This window comes from Neolamprologus multifasciatus, chromosome 6, assembly GCF_963576455.1.
Source record: "Neolamprologus multifasciatus chromosome 6, fNeoMul1.2, whole genome shotgun sequence".
Classification (NCBI taxonomy): Eukaryota; Metazoa; Chordata; class Actinopteri; order Cichliformes; family Cichlidae; genus Neolamprologus; species Neolamprologus multifasciatus.
The window spans coordinates 14,461,844-14,477,530 of record NC_140444.1 but is presented as its reverse complement, the minus strand read 5'-3'; the positions used below and the strand labels follow the sequence as shown (position 1 = coordinate 14,477,530).

Below are 15,687 nucleotides of genomic sequence, written 5' to 3'. Positions count from 1 at the left end.
TTACATTAAAGGTGAGCAGTGTAAATTTCACTAGTGCTCAGTGGTTTGTTGGCAAATATGGACAAGATGACACCTTCCATGCAAACTACGGGCGACGGCAGCAACCACAAGGAGGTTATTGGTGCAGCATACAGTTTGCAACAGACAGCAACTTCCAGCAACCACTCTCCATCCGGTCTCTAGATCTGTGTGAACTAATGCAAAAAACTAATTCAAATCTTCTTGGGTAATGTTCCCGACATTTGAAACGACAGAGAAAATACAAAGCACAGTAATCAACAAGATTTGGTTTCAAATGACAGAAAGGACACTACAGAACCCCAAGGCATGGAGGTAGATCGAGCAGATAATTGGGTGGAAGCAATTATTGTTAGTGTTAGATATGTAAAACCCTGCTATAGAGGAGCATTAGAAATTATAAGCCATAGACTATAAACTCTCAGTTCAGCACATCTGCACTATCAAAATTATATTAAAATATTAAAATGATGACCAGCAGCCATAAAAAAAAAAAAAGCAAAAATATGCTCACAATGATGCAAAAGAAGCAGCACGAGTTTGGTTTCAATGTTCTGAACTAATTAAGGTAAATAATAAACGCAATGAAAAGTAAATGTGCTCTAAAGAAATTTAAAAAAAAAATTCAAATTAAATCCCTGCTGTTCAACTAACTCATTAATTGTAATTGAGCTGGAAGACATCTGCAGCTGATAGGGGGGACAGGACAACGATTACAGCCTCGTTCTCCTGGTCTGACCTCGGTGCTTGGGATCAGGCTCAACTCAGATATGTATGTTTATATAATAATAAGAGATCTTCTATCACACACAAAGCTTGGTCTCAGGCCAGGTCACACCCAGCTGAGGATCTACACTGAGTCAAGGATGAGCTAATCAATAGGTGTAAGGTGTCTAAGCAGGGAGGTGCACCTGACAGGACCTGTGCAAGCCCCTACCTGTCCAGTCAGTGGTGTGTGTGTGTGTTTGGTGTACTAGCAGCGAGCTGGCTGCAGTCAGGTGGATCAACCCTGCTCAGCCTGCCGGGACCAGCTGAGATACATGAGGCTACGAGCTAAACTGCTAGTTAGCTTGTGTGCTTGAATGCTAGCCAATTAGCGAGCTAGGCTGCAGGTTTTAGTCGGATGGATCAGGTGAAGCTGATGACTGCTTGGGTAACAAGTCCGCCGATCACCCCCCTCTCCGAAAAACCACAACAGGCAGGTGAAACAAAGCAGTCCTGACGTCAGGCTGAGATAACCACCGACTGCCGGGGTAAACAGTGAGCACGTTAGCAGCTGTGTGGTACCTTTGTCTCCCTGATGTCCTGCTTCGCACCTTCGGGGTACCACTGGACGCGGACAAATCCCCTCCCGAGAGGCCGACTTGGGGTGTCCACGGCGCTCTCAGTGTCCGAACCGCACGGTACTCGTCCGCCTCCTCCTCCACCGCCGCCGCCGTCTCCGCCTCTCCCTCCGCCATCGTCGAGGTCCGAGTCTGAGTTAAAGTCCTCCTCGCCGTGGATCATCCGTACGAGGCCAAACCGGACTGAGCCGCGATATCGTCCGGAGACCAGGTCGTGGGAGAAGAGCAGCCGCTGTGAGCCGTCCGCGGTGGGGGAGAGAGCCATGGAAGGAGGCTCAGAGCCCGGGCTGGCTACGGGAGAGAGGCCCGGTGTGGGTGATGATGCCGCTGCTGCTGCGTCTGTCTTGGCCGCTGCATCCGATGCTACGGGCTCCGCCATCGCCGCTGTTGTCAGGGAGCGATGCTGGAGCGCGAGGATGACGGTGGAATAAAAAAAAAACTGTAACCTGGAAGCAGCGAAGCGCACGTGTTTACGTAGCTACGCAGGCTACGTAAGAAGCGCAGTGTGGCAGCGTCATCACGCAGTACCCGCTGTCACCACTGAGGGGCGCCGAGAGCCAGAAACAGGAGCCACCGAGAAAGACCGCAGGCGGTACGTAAAGTATGATTCGTAATCTGCTGATGGGAGACTCTCTAACTTACTCTAATTGTGTACATTTTTATTTTACGCCAATATTTTAATGGTTACATTTCGTTTTCTGCTGTAAATTACTAATATTTATTGTTATAAATTTCATTATATTTGGTTATGTTCCCTTTTAAATTATATTTTCCTAAGTCACGATAGTTAAAAAAGATATCTCTCTGTCTCTCTCTCTCTGTGTGTGTGTGTGTGTGTGTGTGTGTGTGTGTGTGAGAATGAGATCCATGATCCTATGTGGATCTTACCTAAATGATTTAATATTGTTACACAGTGAACGCTATACAAATAAACATGCAGGTCAGTTAACAATAAAAAAAGTTTCTTTATTTATTGTTTAACATCTTTTCACCCCAAATACATCTGAAGTAGCCTGAGTTTATTAATTTTCAGTGCCCCATAATTAAACATCAGTTGTTTGCTTTAAGGATATATCTGTTTTGTTTTAGATTTGTTTTCTGTGTGTGTGTGTGTGTGGGGGGGGGGGGGTATGATAATCTTCTCAGTTTCCAAGTTCTCAAAGACATTTACAAAGTAAAAACCCCATTAGTGTACAGGAGACAGAATACCTGACAGTTTAATCTGTTTTTAAAGGAACAGGTCTATAAATTTGTGAAGACTGAAAACCAGGAAATATTCTTGATGTGACTTGAATATTCCATCCTCTTCTACTTATCTGATTCAGGGTTACCTATCTCAGACAGATTGAGAGGCAGGGAATACTTTGAACAGGTTACTAGTTTATCACAAGATTCACATGTAGAGAAAGACAACTATTCACACCTACAGCCACCAAATAACCCAACCCAGGCATGTCTTTGTGATGAAGACATTGTATCCAAAAACAAGCTACAAAAACACAGGGGGGGAAAAAAACACGGCATTAACAATATTTAAAACCGTCTCATACCTAAAGACACAGGAGAAAATACAGATAACAGATTCTTTATATTTCCTTTGCTGAACAGCACTGTTGCAACTGTCTCAACATCTTCAGCACAGTTGCAGTTTTGCAAACAAGAACATGTATAATTTGTCTTTTAGGAAGAACGTGGGGATAGAAGTGTTTAGTGTCAGAAAAGGAGGTGTCCACATTACATTTATTACCTCACCTGACCTATAAACATGAGCACAAAAGTCAACCACTGAAACTAATTTTTCTGTTCAGCACTGCAAATAAATAGGTTTGATTTGTTATCTTAATAAAAAGCTTTTTTTGTAAATTCAAGGATGACAACAATAATTATATTTTAGCATTAAATAAGCACACTGGTGAATTTACTATTAGACAAACATAAAAGTCATTTTGCTTATCATCAGTATTGTTAATTTAGTGTAACTGTGGCATAACCCTCACATTTAGGTGGTGTTCTAATAAATTTGTTAAGCATTGTATATCCTGCTCTCTGTGTCAGTTTGCATTAATTTGATGGGAAACGCCATCTAAACGCGAGAAAATGCAGTAAATTATTTTATGATTTTATCTCATGAGGGTAAAAGTTTGTTTGGGGAGGATAAATTCTTCAGGGAGCTTAAAACCCCACCAGGTGACAAACAAGCTCCTACACATCCTGTAGCCTAATCCTCTTACAGAACTGGGAAAAATAACCCATGGAAAAATCGTGAACTCTGCTTAAAGGGGCTATGGATAGACAAAAGTCTCCTTAAGAGAAATCACATGAAGAGTGGTAAGTCGAGCCCTTAAGTTGGCCCAGTTAAGAAACACGCAATCTCCTCAGTGTGACAACATTAATCATCACTGACGTTCTGATGATTAACCAGCCAGAAAATCATTTTCCAAATATCTATACCTACGTTATTGTGTTTATTCCAACCCAGTCGCGTCACTTTATGAAACTTAAAGGTTTAAACCTTAAACCTAAGGCGAACACGAGGTTGGTGTGGGAACTCAGCAAATCCAAATCGGTTGGTCTGATGGAGGCACGACGATTATCCCTCCTGTAAATATGTTTATGGTCCAGTTTACTCACGGGGAGTAAAGGGTTTATCCATACAGCTCACTTCAGGATTACAAACGGTATAAATACTGGAAGCGCTCCACTCTCTGTTCAGTCTGTGCCAGCTCTCGCTGTACGGTTACGCGCGGATCACGGACACCCAGACAAGTTTCATCTCGTTGTTTAAAAAGAGACTGACACGAAGTCAGACAGGAAATTGTCAGCGCAGCACTCTTAGCTTTCCTGCGAAACTTTCTGGGAATAATCAGGACTATGTCTGTGGTGAGCGCAGTGCCTTTCCTGAAGCCTCTCCACATGCGCTCTCCGGTGCCTCAGGGCCGCCGCCACACGCTGCCGGCCAGCGAGTTCCGCTCCCTCAGCCCGGAAGATGCCATCAGTGTGTTCGAGATTGAAAGAGAAGGTAAGCAGACTCTTTGTAACTTACGGTACAGAGCAACGGTGCTTTTAAATACCTGCCTGAATTTCTTCAGAGGACGCGCGTGTTTATGCAGATTTACGCACGCGAAGCGTCTTTTAAGAAAACTGCGGGCAGAGATTCTCAGCTAACACAGATTTTATTTATGTTCTCCGACTGAATAGAAAGCTCTCTACAAACCTGAGCCATCACTGATTTTATTCACGGGCAGATTCTCTTCAGTTAACTGTCCTGTACACTTTCCTTGTGCTTGGCAGTCAGTACATTTAGGGAACATCACGCTCAGCTTCTTTAACATCCTGCACAACTAATAAAACTGTCTGATTGTGGCAACCGTGACCCTTATCTTCTTCCTCCTCCTCCTCCTCACACAGCTTTCATCTCTGTCTCCGGTGAGTGTCCACTCCACCTGGACGAGGTGCGTCACTTCCTTACTCTGTGTCCTGAGCTGTCTCTTGGCTGGTTCGAGGAGGGACGGCTGGTGGCTTTTATCATCGGCTCACTGTGGGACCAGGAGAGGCTTACCACGGTAAGACGGAGCGGAAGACACCTGGACAGTGATTTATCTCCGGTTGAGAGTCGAGCAAAGATTCAACACAGATTAAGAGAGGCGCTTCAAGTGCATAAAATTCAGTGGATGGTGATAAATCTTGAGTAATTTAAACTTGAGCACTTCATTTAGCTCTTTTAAGCTTTAAATATTTCTGTGGGTACCCAGCAGGATGTTTTACTTCTACTGACAGCTCTCCTCTTCCTCTCCAGGACGCCCTTACGCTCCACAAGCCTCACGGGACCACCGTTCACATCCACGTTTTGGCCGTCCACCGGACCTTCCGCCAGCAGGGAAAAGGCTCCATCCTGATGTGGCGTTACCTGCAGTACCTCCGCTGCCTGCCCTACATCCGCCGTGCCGTGCTCATGTGTGAGGACTTCCTGGTCCCCTTCTACCAGAAGTCAGGCTTCAAAGTGCTAGGCCCCAGCAACATCACAGTGGGGCCCCTTAACTTCACAGAGATGTTCTACCCCGTGAGGGGCCACGCCTTCATGCGGCGCAACAGTGGCTGCTGAAGACACAGAGACTCGATGTGGATTCTCTATAGCTGTGAAAGGAGGTGAAGACCCCTGAGAAACGGGGAACAGGGGGCACGTGATGAGCGATGCAGTGAGTGTTTGTGATCATCGCTGTCTGTGAGTGAAGCCTGTTTGTTTGGCAGGAAGTGAGGTGTGAATTCTGACCCGGAGTCTGCAGAGAGCCAAAAACAGATGTCGACAGCAGCGGTTTGCAAAAGTGTCCTGAAAGTAAGATTTGATTTGCATTTTAGTGAGTTTGTTACACAAAAACCAAAATCCCAAATCTTTATTTTGATAAACGCTGGACATTTATTGTGTCCAACAGAACTGCTGCCTTCTTTATTTATTTCTTTTCTTCTTTTTTTTAAACAGTGAGGACAAGTTTAAATAAAACTAATTCCTTTAGTAATTCTCCAATAATATGTAACAGCTGTACAGTTAAAATGACAAAGGAGGGATATCAGCAAGGCTAAATATTAACATTCAATTTATATTAAGACTTCAGTGATCCCGTGACTGACCGTTTATAAATCGGACGTGTGGCACTTTAAAAGTCTGTCTTCTTTATGGTCTTGTCAATTTTTTCTTGTAGACAGCCACCATTTTTGCCTCGGAGTCTTAAATCAAGACAAAACTCATTTTTACACTGTTTTGTTCTAATAAAAATTTTATTTTCTAACCTCTCTGTCTTCATATGTTATTTACATTTTTAATTACTGCTGAACATGAAAGGGGGATGTTCATTTTTACATTTTTCTGGGCTTGCTGAGGACCAAAGTGTCTGAAAAACTGACATTTAAAGTTTGTTCTTGACCGAAGAAAACAGCAACCGATTTATAAAAAAATAAATAAAAATCAAGTGATCTCTATAAGTCTTCCTTTTCTCCACATACATCTACAGCAGTTCATATGATGGGTGTATTGCTGGGGAGTAAGTGCAGTCAGGTTTGGGAAAACATGAAATCAAACTACTCACAAACGTATTGTTGACAGTGTAATGTATTTTCACGTGGTTGCTTCAATACACATAATTTCACATATAACAGTACCGTGAACATCTCCTCTAATTAATTTTAGCATTCCCCTTTTGTTCCAATAAATAGGGGGGGAAAAAAGTGACATTATTTGGTCCCGATGCACATGCAGCTGGCCGTACAGCTGCTGCATACAGACATGATGGTGGAAGTGGCTTGTTGTGTTTCATGTTAAACATTCAGATGCGCACACGTCAAAAGGCACAGTAAAGGTTTCCTTAAAAAAAAAAAAAAAAAGAAGAGAGGTGGATGTCTTTGTTCACACTTTACCCATCAAATGCACGAGGGCATGTCTGTATGAGTCCTGTGGCTCCAGCAATGCGAAAAACAGTGAGGCAAAAACTCAAAACATCTGAAGCATCCAACAAGAGACCTACTCTGGATGCTTTTGTGTTGTCTTAAACGCAGGATTATCCGTCAGTCAGTCCTATAGACTAACTCACGTAATCTCATAATCACTCAGTAACTAAACTCACATAATCCTCCACACAACGGTCAATATTGTGGTACTAACAGTCCGGGTCAACTCAAACAAGAACCCCGAACAACAACAACACCCATGATGGGGAATCAGTTTCACTTCAGGCTGTCGGGCCTCTGAAACATGTCGTTTCCAAATCTGCCATCAGCTGCATGTGTGCAGAGAAGTTTGTCCAGGTTTGAAATCATTTCAGAACATTTCCGAGTGAAAATGAGAGGACGACACATTTTACGGTGCATTTCAACAACGTTTCAGTACCTGGGCAAAACATGGAGGCGGTCCCGTGAGGCTGACTGTTTCACAGAGTTGGAAATGTAGTACAAATCTTAATTTGATCTGAGAAAAGCAGCCCGTGAGATCATTGCTAAATAAATACAGTTTTCTTGTGTCCATTTTTTTTCACAGATTAAATAAAAAAAAAAAAAAAAAAAAAAAACACAAAGGAAAAAAAAAACCAAACAGTTTAGGCACCACTGTGTTACCAGACAAATACGATCGAATAGTGATTAAAAAGTAGAGCTCAAGTAAAAATTTGTTCATGGCATTGGCATACGGAGAAGTGGCTGTAAAAAGATCATGCATACACGAGCTCATAAAAGCAGCATGACAACTTGCTTTGGTAGCTGAGGGTCAAAAAATGTCTGTCATTATTTACAAAGTTGATTACAAGCAGTATTCAAAGGTACAACGAGGCATCTCTGTAAAATGCCTCTGTTTAAGGCAACTAGGTGCTGTAGACTGAAACGTGCCTTAACTGCTGTTAGTACTTGGATCACATCATTTACTTTAGCATAACATTTCACTGCTCCGGAGACTATCAACATGCCAAGTGCATACGCGCAATGGGCAAATACAAAAAAAAAATAAAAAAAATAAAAAATACAGCAGCAGACGGCGTCTGTAGTGTTAATCCAGTGTTACCGAAAACAAGGAAGCATCTGAAATGGGCTACAAGATGCTCAATGACCCGCTGTGGTATCGTCGTCCACAGAGTTAAAGGGAAACGACTGTCAGACAGAGTCGTTCAAACCTCCTCCTTTGACTCGGCTTCTTTACTTCAACACGACTCTTCATATACACTGAAGGAGTCTCTCACTCCGTAGATCTTTTGGATCCATCAGCTCTTTGCAGTTTTAATGTCCTGAGTGCCTTTTCCTTTTTTATGTTCATCGGTTAGCAAATTAACATTGCAGGTTGTACCAGACACAGAGGACTAAAAAAGGACTGGATATGTTTTATGGAAGGAGGAAAGTCAGCTGACTTTTGAGGAGGAAGTGATCCAGTTCTGGTTGCATGGAGTTTGAGTAGAAAACAATAAAAAAAAAAAAAGAGAGAGAGAGAGAGAGATTTAAAAGTGCCCACCCAAATGACTGATCACATCATTGGTAGTAGGCCGTCAGCACAGGCAGTTTGATAATTTAGATGTCATCTGTGGCCTCCAGACTAGTTCACCACATGTTCGATGTCGTGGTCTATGTCGTATTTTTCACAAAACTTGTTTGTGATCGGTAAGCAGGTCAGATGCTCCAGCCAGTGCAAGTTAATTCGGCGAATATAAAACCAAACGATGAGGGAAGCGAACAGTCCGACGTAGGCCAATAACGAGACGGCGATGAGGATACGTTTCCGGTACTTGTCGAATGTCCCGAAGGTGACGTAGGGCAAAAAGGCAAACGAGAGCAGCAGGCCGCTGAGGAAACCGAAGATGTGGGCGATGTTGTCGATCCACGGCAGAAGGCCGCACAGGAAGAGGAAGAGCACGATGCACGACAGTTTAGAAAAGGCTTTCCAGGGCTTCTCCAGCATCTGCCAACCCTGAAACAGCTCAACAAAGAGGCAAGCGAGGAGCCCAAACTGAGACCCCGCTGGACCCACCTGTCAGGAGAGAGAGAGAGAGAGAGAGAGAGAGAGAGAGAGAGAGAGAGAGAGAGAGAGAGAGAGAGAGAGAGAGAGAGAGAGAGAGAGAGAGAGAGAGAGAGAGAGAGAGAGAGAGAGAGAGAGAGAGAGAGAGAGAGAGAGAGAGAAAGAAAAAAACAAGTTACACAGGAACTAAAGAGGATTCCTCCAGCATGCACGCTGCTTCACACAGTGTGCACAGAAAACCTAAGCGCCTGACTCAGCACTGGACCAACGCATGATAAGCATCAGGTGCTTTTAGTGTGTCCTGGAAATCAAAGGCAGACATCCTGTTAGGGGGCAAACAGGATGTCAGGGTGACTCTAACTGCTCCACTTAATTGGCACATTACACAGGCTCACATGGTGGTAGTAGTGGTGGTGGTGGGTGGGAGAGGGGGGACAACTCCTGGAACAACTTTCCAGGAGTTGTAAGAACTGTAACATTTTATTAATTTTTTTAAAAATAAAAACACATTTTAATAAGATGATTTGTCAAACTGTGTTATTTGCAGAGGAAACCATTAAAGTGAACTGTGTTTGTTTAAATGTGAAGCAGGTCTCTGAATTAATCAGTGATTTAACAACAGCAAATAAAGTGCAACAACCAGTTAGCTCGCTGACAGACAGACCAGGCAGACGCGCCGTTTAGGCCCAGAGCAGCAAAGATTTAACCTGATTACCGAATCCTGGCAGCAAGTACCAGGATAGTATTTTAAGTAACAATTATTTAAATCGACTCATTATGAGTCACACTAAGAGGCTTAATGCAGTGTAAACTGTAGTTACTGTAAGTAAGCTAAGGATAAAAACTCACCAGCATCTCTCATAAATTATTCTTTAAAGCAAAGCAGACAGAGGTTCAGAGAAGTTTCTAAGCGACTCTCAGTGCATCCACACTGAAGCTTCCTAACCGTAATGCAGGTTTAGTTGTGCACAGATTATCTTATGTTAAAGATCCAGTTCTGGGGAAGATGTGCAGTATGAGCCCAGGGTCACGCAGTAAAGGTGAGCAGATTAAGGTGACGTCAAAGCTTGGCCTGGTGAGAGGCAGATGGCTAATCGGCAAAGACATTAAACACCCACAAACATTTTTTAAAAAAAGAAAAAAAGTGCACTCCACCCAAACGAGTGCACACACACGCAGGCTGACACGCTCCTCACACGAGTCGTCGTCACTCGCCATTGGTTAAGACCGACAACACCGGGGCTGGAACAGGAACTGAGAGGATGTCTTAGTTAACCAAAGTGAGGATGTGCCAATCTGAAGTGGGGAATGTGCTCATAGATATCCCACTTCCCTTATTTCAGGTTCAGATTAAAATCCTATTTTTTGCTCCTTTAAGAAAAACGAGCTGCCGTGAATTTTAAACTCACACTGTTCTGGATCTACATTAATTTGACACAAACAGTCAGAGTCAAAGTGACTGATACAAACCCCTCATTCAGAATTAACCTGCTCACTGCTCTCAAACTGAATCAGAAGCTTTGTGTGTTCCCGTATGACTCTCTCATAATTACCTAAATGTTTTTGTACAAATAATTTAATGAATTATATTAAGAAGTGTTCTGACAGACAGACACTCCTCTCTAATTCCTCCTTGAAAGTAACGTATATAATCTCCAGGTATCCCTTTATATTTCTCCAGAAACCACTCTTCAAATTCTTTCACTCAAATACCAAGATAAAGAAGAAAACTCACCGACGTCTCACTGTCAACACGCTGACTTTTGCACTGTTTGGATTGTTTTTCCTGTTGTTTAAAGCTTTTAGGTTTCACATGCTCACAGTGTCAGGATTTAATTAAGTCTATTAAAGTCTCTGAGCGTGAACAGCTTTAATCTAACTGAAGGCAGGTAAATGCGTTGTAATAACTCCACAGTGAATTACTTCTATACTGTTAAGCAGAAGGACAGGAAGCACCTAAAACGGAGCCAAACAAAAGTTTAAAACTGAAACAAAAACTCCAGATAATATATAAACAGTGGACATAATATTAGTCAATCTCACTCTATTTGTTACTGTAAAAGCAATAAAAACATAGTTTTAAAAAGTTATCCGTTTTAAAGACACCAAACCCCAAAACATGAAAGTCGGGTCGAGAACTGATTTTTTAAAGCATCCAACCTGAGCAGGTGCACCTACTGAAGTATATCAAAGCCTTTTAATTTAACTGGTGGTGGTTAGAGGGCCCGGTGGCGCCAGTGTCCGGCAGCCTCGCCTCTGTCAGTGCGCCCCAGGGCGACTGTGGCTACACTGTAGCTTGCCATCACCAATGTGTGAATGTGTGTGCGAATGGGTGGATGATTGTGTATAGTGTAAAGTGCTTTGGGGTCCTTAGGACCAAGTAAAGCGCTATACAAATACAGACCATTTACCATTTAATGTAACTTAAACTGCTTGAAGATGTTTTGTGGCTCCTAAGAAAAAAAAAATGTTGTGGTTGTAAATGTAAAAGGAGGAGGAAGGTATGGTCAGCATACTTTATGTTGTATGCAGCACTTTTTCATTTAGCGTACCCTGCACTGGTGGTTAGCAAAGAGACGTTTGACTGACATTATCAAATAATAAATATTCATGTTTGCTCGTCTCTCTGCAGAGCTTAATGAATTGAAACTAAAGTTGTTCCTTCATAAATCCGTAGAGCTCCTTTACTTGTGAAAACTATTATTTCCAGTCACAGCTGCTGTTTGAGCCATTTTTGCTAAAGCCACAGGGGCTCCTTAATTCAACAGTAAAGGGATAATCCACTTAAATCGCCTCCTTAAGTGGCCTCGCTGCATGTGCTTCCTCTGGTTATTCCTGGTGCGTGAAGACATGTGAGCTGGTCACTGATATTTAGAACTACAGTAATTATCAGGTAAAAACAACTGGAGCTCGCTTATAAAATCAAGCCATCATGTACGTAAATGTTTTACATGTTGGTCTCTTTATACATTAAAACGGTCCCCTCTATCAGTGAGGAACTGTTTCGTGTGTGTGTGTGTGTGTGTGTGTGTGTGTGTGTGTGTGTGTGTGTGTGTGTGTGTGTGTGTGTGTGTGTCAGGATGGACCTGTTCAGAAACGTGTGGACCAGGTCTGGTCTCTGCAACAATAGTCTTTGTTTAAAAGGAAAAACATGAAATCCCATTCACTAAGTACCACAGCAGTGGCCTTTGTTAACCCGCACAATGGCATTAGGCTAATCTCTTAAAGGGGAAACTGGACTATATAGATACATTCAGAAGAAAGCAGGCTTGCTGGTAAATGGATGCTTTACGCTCGGTTTGGTGGCGCTGCTGCTTTCGCAGTAAAGTTGTCTCATGTGCTGTTAACCCAAGTTCGGTTTCTCCAGGCACTTCCACAGTTAATACCACAAGTGTTTCCTGCACCCCTCTAAACCTCTAGACTGAGATGGTCAATTCTGCTCCAATAATCCCCAACAGGAGAAACCCTCGTCCAGTGAGTGAACTCAACTAAGCTGAGCTAAGCCACAGAGTTTAAACTGCAGGCACAGAAACTGCAATTCAAATAAGAGTGTAACACAAAAGTAACGAGAGCTGGAGCTCACACAGGTGACATTTAGACCTGAACTCACAGATTATAGTGTAGCGAGAAATACATGAAGTGAAACAGCATGACGGTTTCTCCGTTTAGATAATTTGGGGGGTAAATGAGGAAAAAAGCACATAAGTATATACAATCTCCGATTTTACAACACAGAAATTTGACTGTGTGAAAGTACCTGTGTGTGTCAAGTGTGAGTGCTTAATCAACAGAAGTACATCCAATCCAATCCTGTCAAAAGTCACTGCAACTCAGATATGTTGGTGTTTAGAACAAAGTGTGTGAAAAGCTGTTTTTTCTTTCTTCAGCATCGTGTCCAAGGACACACTGGCATGTGGGCTGGATCGAACCAGACCTTCTATTTAGTGGGTGATTTGCTCCTGAGCCCCAAGTGCCCCACATATACAGACTTAACAGATTAATCAGAGCTTCCTTATAGCAGATATGACTGGAATATTCACTTACCAAGGACACTTAACTGAACGTTTAACATAAACTTTCAGACAAATGAATTTAAAAAGCTGAAGTGCACAAAACTTCACATCCTGTGTGTCTTGAAACTTTCAGAGAAAAAAAAAAGTGTATTAATGTGTATTTACATATATGTGACGAACTCACCTCGGCTCTGTAGGGCAGGAAGAGGGCAGAGGCGAGGTTACCAGTGATGCCACTCAACATGTAAATGATAGAGATGCGAAGCCAACCTGCCAGCTTCTCCAGGTCCCTCAGTATGGTCATCTGGAACACTACGGACACCACGCAGTGTAAAAGCCTACACACACACGAACAAAGGTTATCACTGGTAACTAAAACTCCTTTCCACCACTGCATTATCACAAATATGCATTTAGGATGGGTTTTTTTTCCCCCCATTAAGCTCCTTTGGCTTGTTTGCTCGCCTGCTTTTAAAGGGTTACATCTGAGGGAAATCTCTTGTGCCTGCCTGGTATTAGCCTTACAGTTCTCATGTGAGCGAACTTCTCACGAGCACTGGGTCCTCATTTAGAAATGTTTCATTAGTTTTGAATCCTCAAGGATGCTGACACAGTGAAACCGCATTAAGTAATCACTCATAGCATATTAATGAAACAGTTCATTGACTGTGTAAAAGGCTCTGTCATGGCATATTACACAGTCTCACAATATATCAATGCTACATTCAGCTGAAATAGCTCATTCATAGATACATGTGTCAGAAATTAAAAGATCTGTGCAACATAGCCATAAAACATGACCACAGGAAAAATTCATCTTTGTCTTAGGACGTTGCTGCAGGGGGAAGTGCGTACCCAGCATGTAGGAAGAGAGAGAGCCAGAGACGGTAGACCTGATCGGGAACGTCAGGATTAAGGAAGGGCAGCAAGCCGCACACATCATCCAGACAGTGGACCTGTGTAACAACACTGCAGTCAGAAACATACTAAAGAAAAAGACACACACACACTCATCATCATGCACACACAATACCTGTGAGCAGAGGGTGGCTTCCTCATGGAAGTAACCATGCATGAAAGTGCAATACTCTCTGGTTGCGATTTCACATCTACAAATAAATACATAAATAAATCAAATTTTATTTATTTTTTTTTTTTTAAAACAGATGACCTCAGAGTAGCAAAGCGCTTTAGCAAACACATGTTTCACACCTGCCCTTAGTTCCTATGCAGCAGGGCCGTCCTTTGATGTTACAGTCCATGTGTCTGTAGCCTGTGTGACTCCACTTCTTTGGATATGTACAGATCTGACAGCAGCACAGGTAAAACCAAAAAGAAAAAGTAAAATTAATATAAAATGTGGTTCAGACGCAAGTGAACACAGAGTAGCAACAGAAATATGAAGAATGAACGAGGCAGCGGTGGCCCCTCACCGGCCACGTGGTGATGTCATCCTTCCATAAATGAGGCTCAGCAGAGGCAGGCTCCTCACATATTCTGTTCACAACAAGAAAGGCATCAAAGTGGTCAAACGCTGCTGAGTCTTTAATGACACACTTTAATTAAGCTTCATATCCTCACCTGGGGTCCTGGTGACAGACAGAACCGGACGACCTACTGATGTTTTCCATTTGTTCATTGTCCCATTTAATAAAGGTGGCCAGCGTCTCCTGCATCAGGTTATTATATATTTATATTATTATAAATATTTAAGGCAGTTTTCTTTCTCATTTACAGCAAAGAAATGAAAAACAGATTATGTTTCTTTTTTACTGCACACCCAAAATCTGCATCTAAAGGGGAAAAGTTCAAGAGCACAGCGAAGACACTGTGAATGATTAGCACGAGTGTTTAAGTGATTATATTCTTAAAGATTATAAACTCATGTGCACAGGTATGTGTACATTATCACGTACAGAGCAGCCAGAGCTGAGGGTCTGCACACATCCAGAGTTGTCATTCTGAACGCAGCAGCCAGAATCTTTCTCGAGCTCTCTGGCCTTCTTGATGAGGCTGACGATTTGTGCATCCCGACGGATGCAGGGGGAGAATTTTGCCCCCAGGTGGATGAGGTCTTCCTAAAAATTGATGGAAATGATTTTAAAGATTAAAACAAATGTGGTAACACACATGCTAAACACAGATTAAGATGATAAAGAAATAAACTGGTGCCTGTCTATCTTTTAAATACACTATTTTCCCAAAGGTATTTACTCCTGTATCCAGGATCCTGTATCTGTTGATGTTGGCTCTGTTCATCTGCACGTAGCGTTTTTAGTGGGGGAGACGTTTCGTCGCTCATCCAAGTGACTTTTTCAGTCTCAGCCGACTGCAGGTTCCCTCAACCTTATAAACAGTAAATTTGCACAATGACTGAACGTAGCACCACTGAGGGAACAATGGGCTGTGAGGTCAGTTCCTTGATCATTAATATGAAAATTGTCATGACCAAGGTGTTCTGGATGTGGTGTTCACAGCTGTCTACAAACGGGTTGAGGAGATCGAAGCCAGAAACTTTGAGATGTTATAGGTGACTGAGTTGATCATACAGACAATTAGTCTTAGAGGTAAACCCTGTTTATTTATCTTGGGTAAACCATACAGACTTGGTGTAGATTTGCCTGGGTAAAACCTGTGGTACGAGGTCCCATCAATACCATTGTCTCATTCTAACTGCATCAGACAATCTATCACCCTCTTCCTGTAACCACTTCCTGGGTCTCGTTTCAGGGGCTTGTAAGTATTTTTGTCACTGAGCAGTGACAAAATTTTCTCGTGATATTCTTCCTGGTTTAGCAAAACCGTGCACTTATCCTTGTCTGCTGGAAGG

General features: G+C 42.6%; 3 protein-coding genes across 4 annotated transcripts in view; 1 reads left to right on the top strand and 2 right to left on the bottom strand.

The window, feature by feature from the left end:
* Positions 1 to 1,828, bottom strand: part of ube2o (ubiquitin-conjugating enzyme E2O) — a 51,765-nt gene extending 49,937 nt beyond the window's left edge. Inside the window, exon 1 of the mRNA XM_085163822.1 lies at positions 1,306 to 1,828. Coding sequence (XP_085019948.1) covers positions 1,306 to 1,740 — 435 coding nt within the window. The 5' untranslated portion in view covers positions 1,741 to 1,828. The remainder of the gene's footprint in view (positions 1 to 1,305) is intronic.
* A 113-nt stretch (positions 1,829 to 1,941) lies between these two features.
* Positions 1,942 to 5,808, top strand: aanat1 (arylalkylamine N-acetyltransferase 1). Its single transcript, XM_085163834.1, has 3 exons — positions 1,942 to 4,380; positions 4,770 to 4,924; positions 5,158 to 5,808. The coding sequence occupies exons 1-3, from the start codon at positions 4,233 to 4,235 to the stop codon at positions 5,461 to 5,463; spliced, it is 609 nt and encodes a 202-aa protein (XP_085019960.1). The 5' UTR covers positions 1,942 to 4,232; the 3' UTR covers positions 5,464 to 5,808.
* A 639-nt stretch (positions 5,809 to 6,447) lies between these two features.
* LOC146516652 (inactive rhomboid protein 2-like) overlaps positions 6,448 to 15,687 on the bottom strand; it is a 32,191-nt gene continuing 22,951 nt past the window's right edge. For both annotated transcript variants that reach the window (XM_085163823.1, XM_085163824.1), the window contains exons 11-18: positions 14,774 to 14,935; positions 14,439 to 14,527; positions 14,291 to 14,354; positions 14,070 to 14,164; positions 13,891 to 13,966; positions 13,713 to 13,813; positions 13,042 to 13,195; positions 6,448 to 8,856 (exon numbers count right to left, since the gene is read on the bottom strand). In XM_085163823.1, the coding sequence (XP_085019949.1) occupies positions 8,425 to 8,856; positions 13,042 to 13,195; positions 13,713 to 13,813; positions 13,891 to 13,966; positions 14,070 to 14,164; positions 14,291 to 14,354; positions 14,439 to 14,527; positions 14,774 to 14,935 (1,173 nt within the window). In that variant the 3' untranslated portion in view covers positions 6,448 to 8,424. The remainder of the gene's footprint in view (positions 8,857 to 13,041; positions 13,196 to 13,712; positions 13,814 to 13,890; positions 13,967 to 14,069; positions 14,165 to 14,290; positions 14,355 to 14,438; positions 14,528 to 14,773; positions 14,936 to 15,687) is intronic.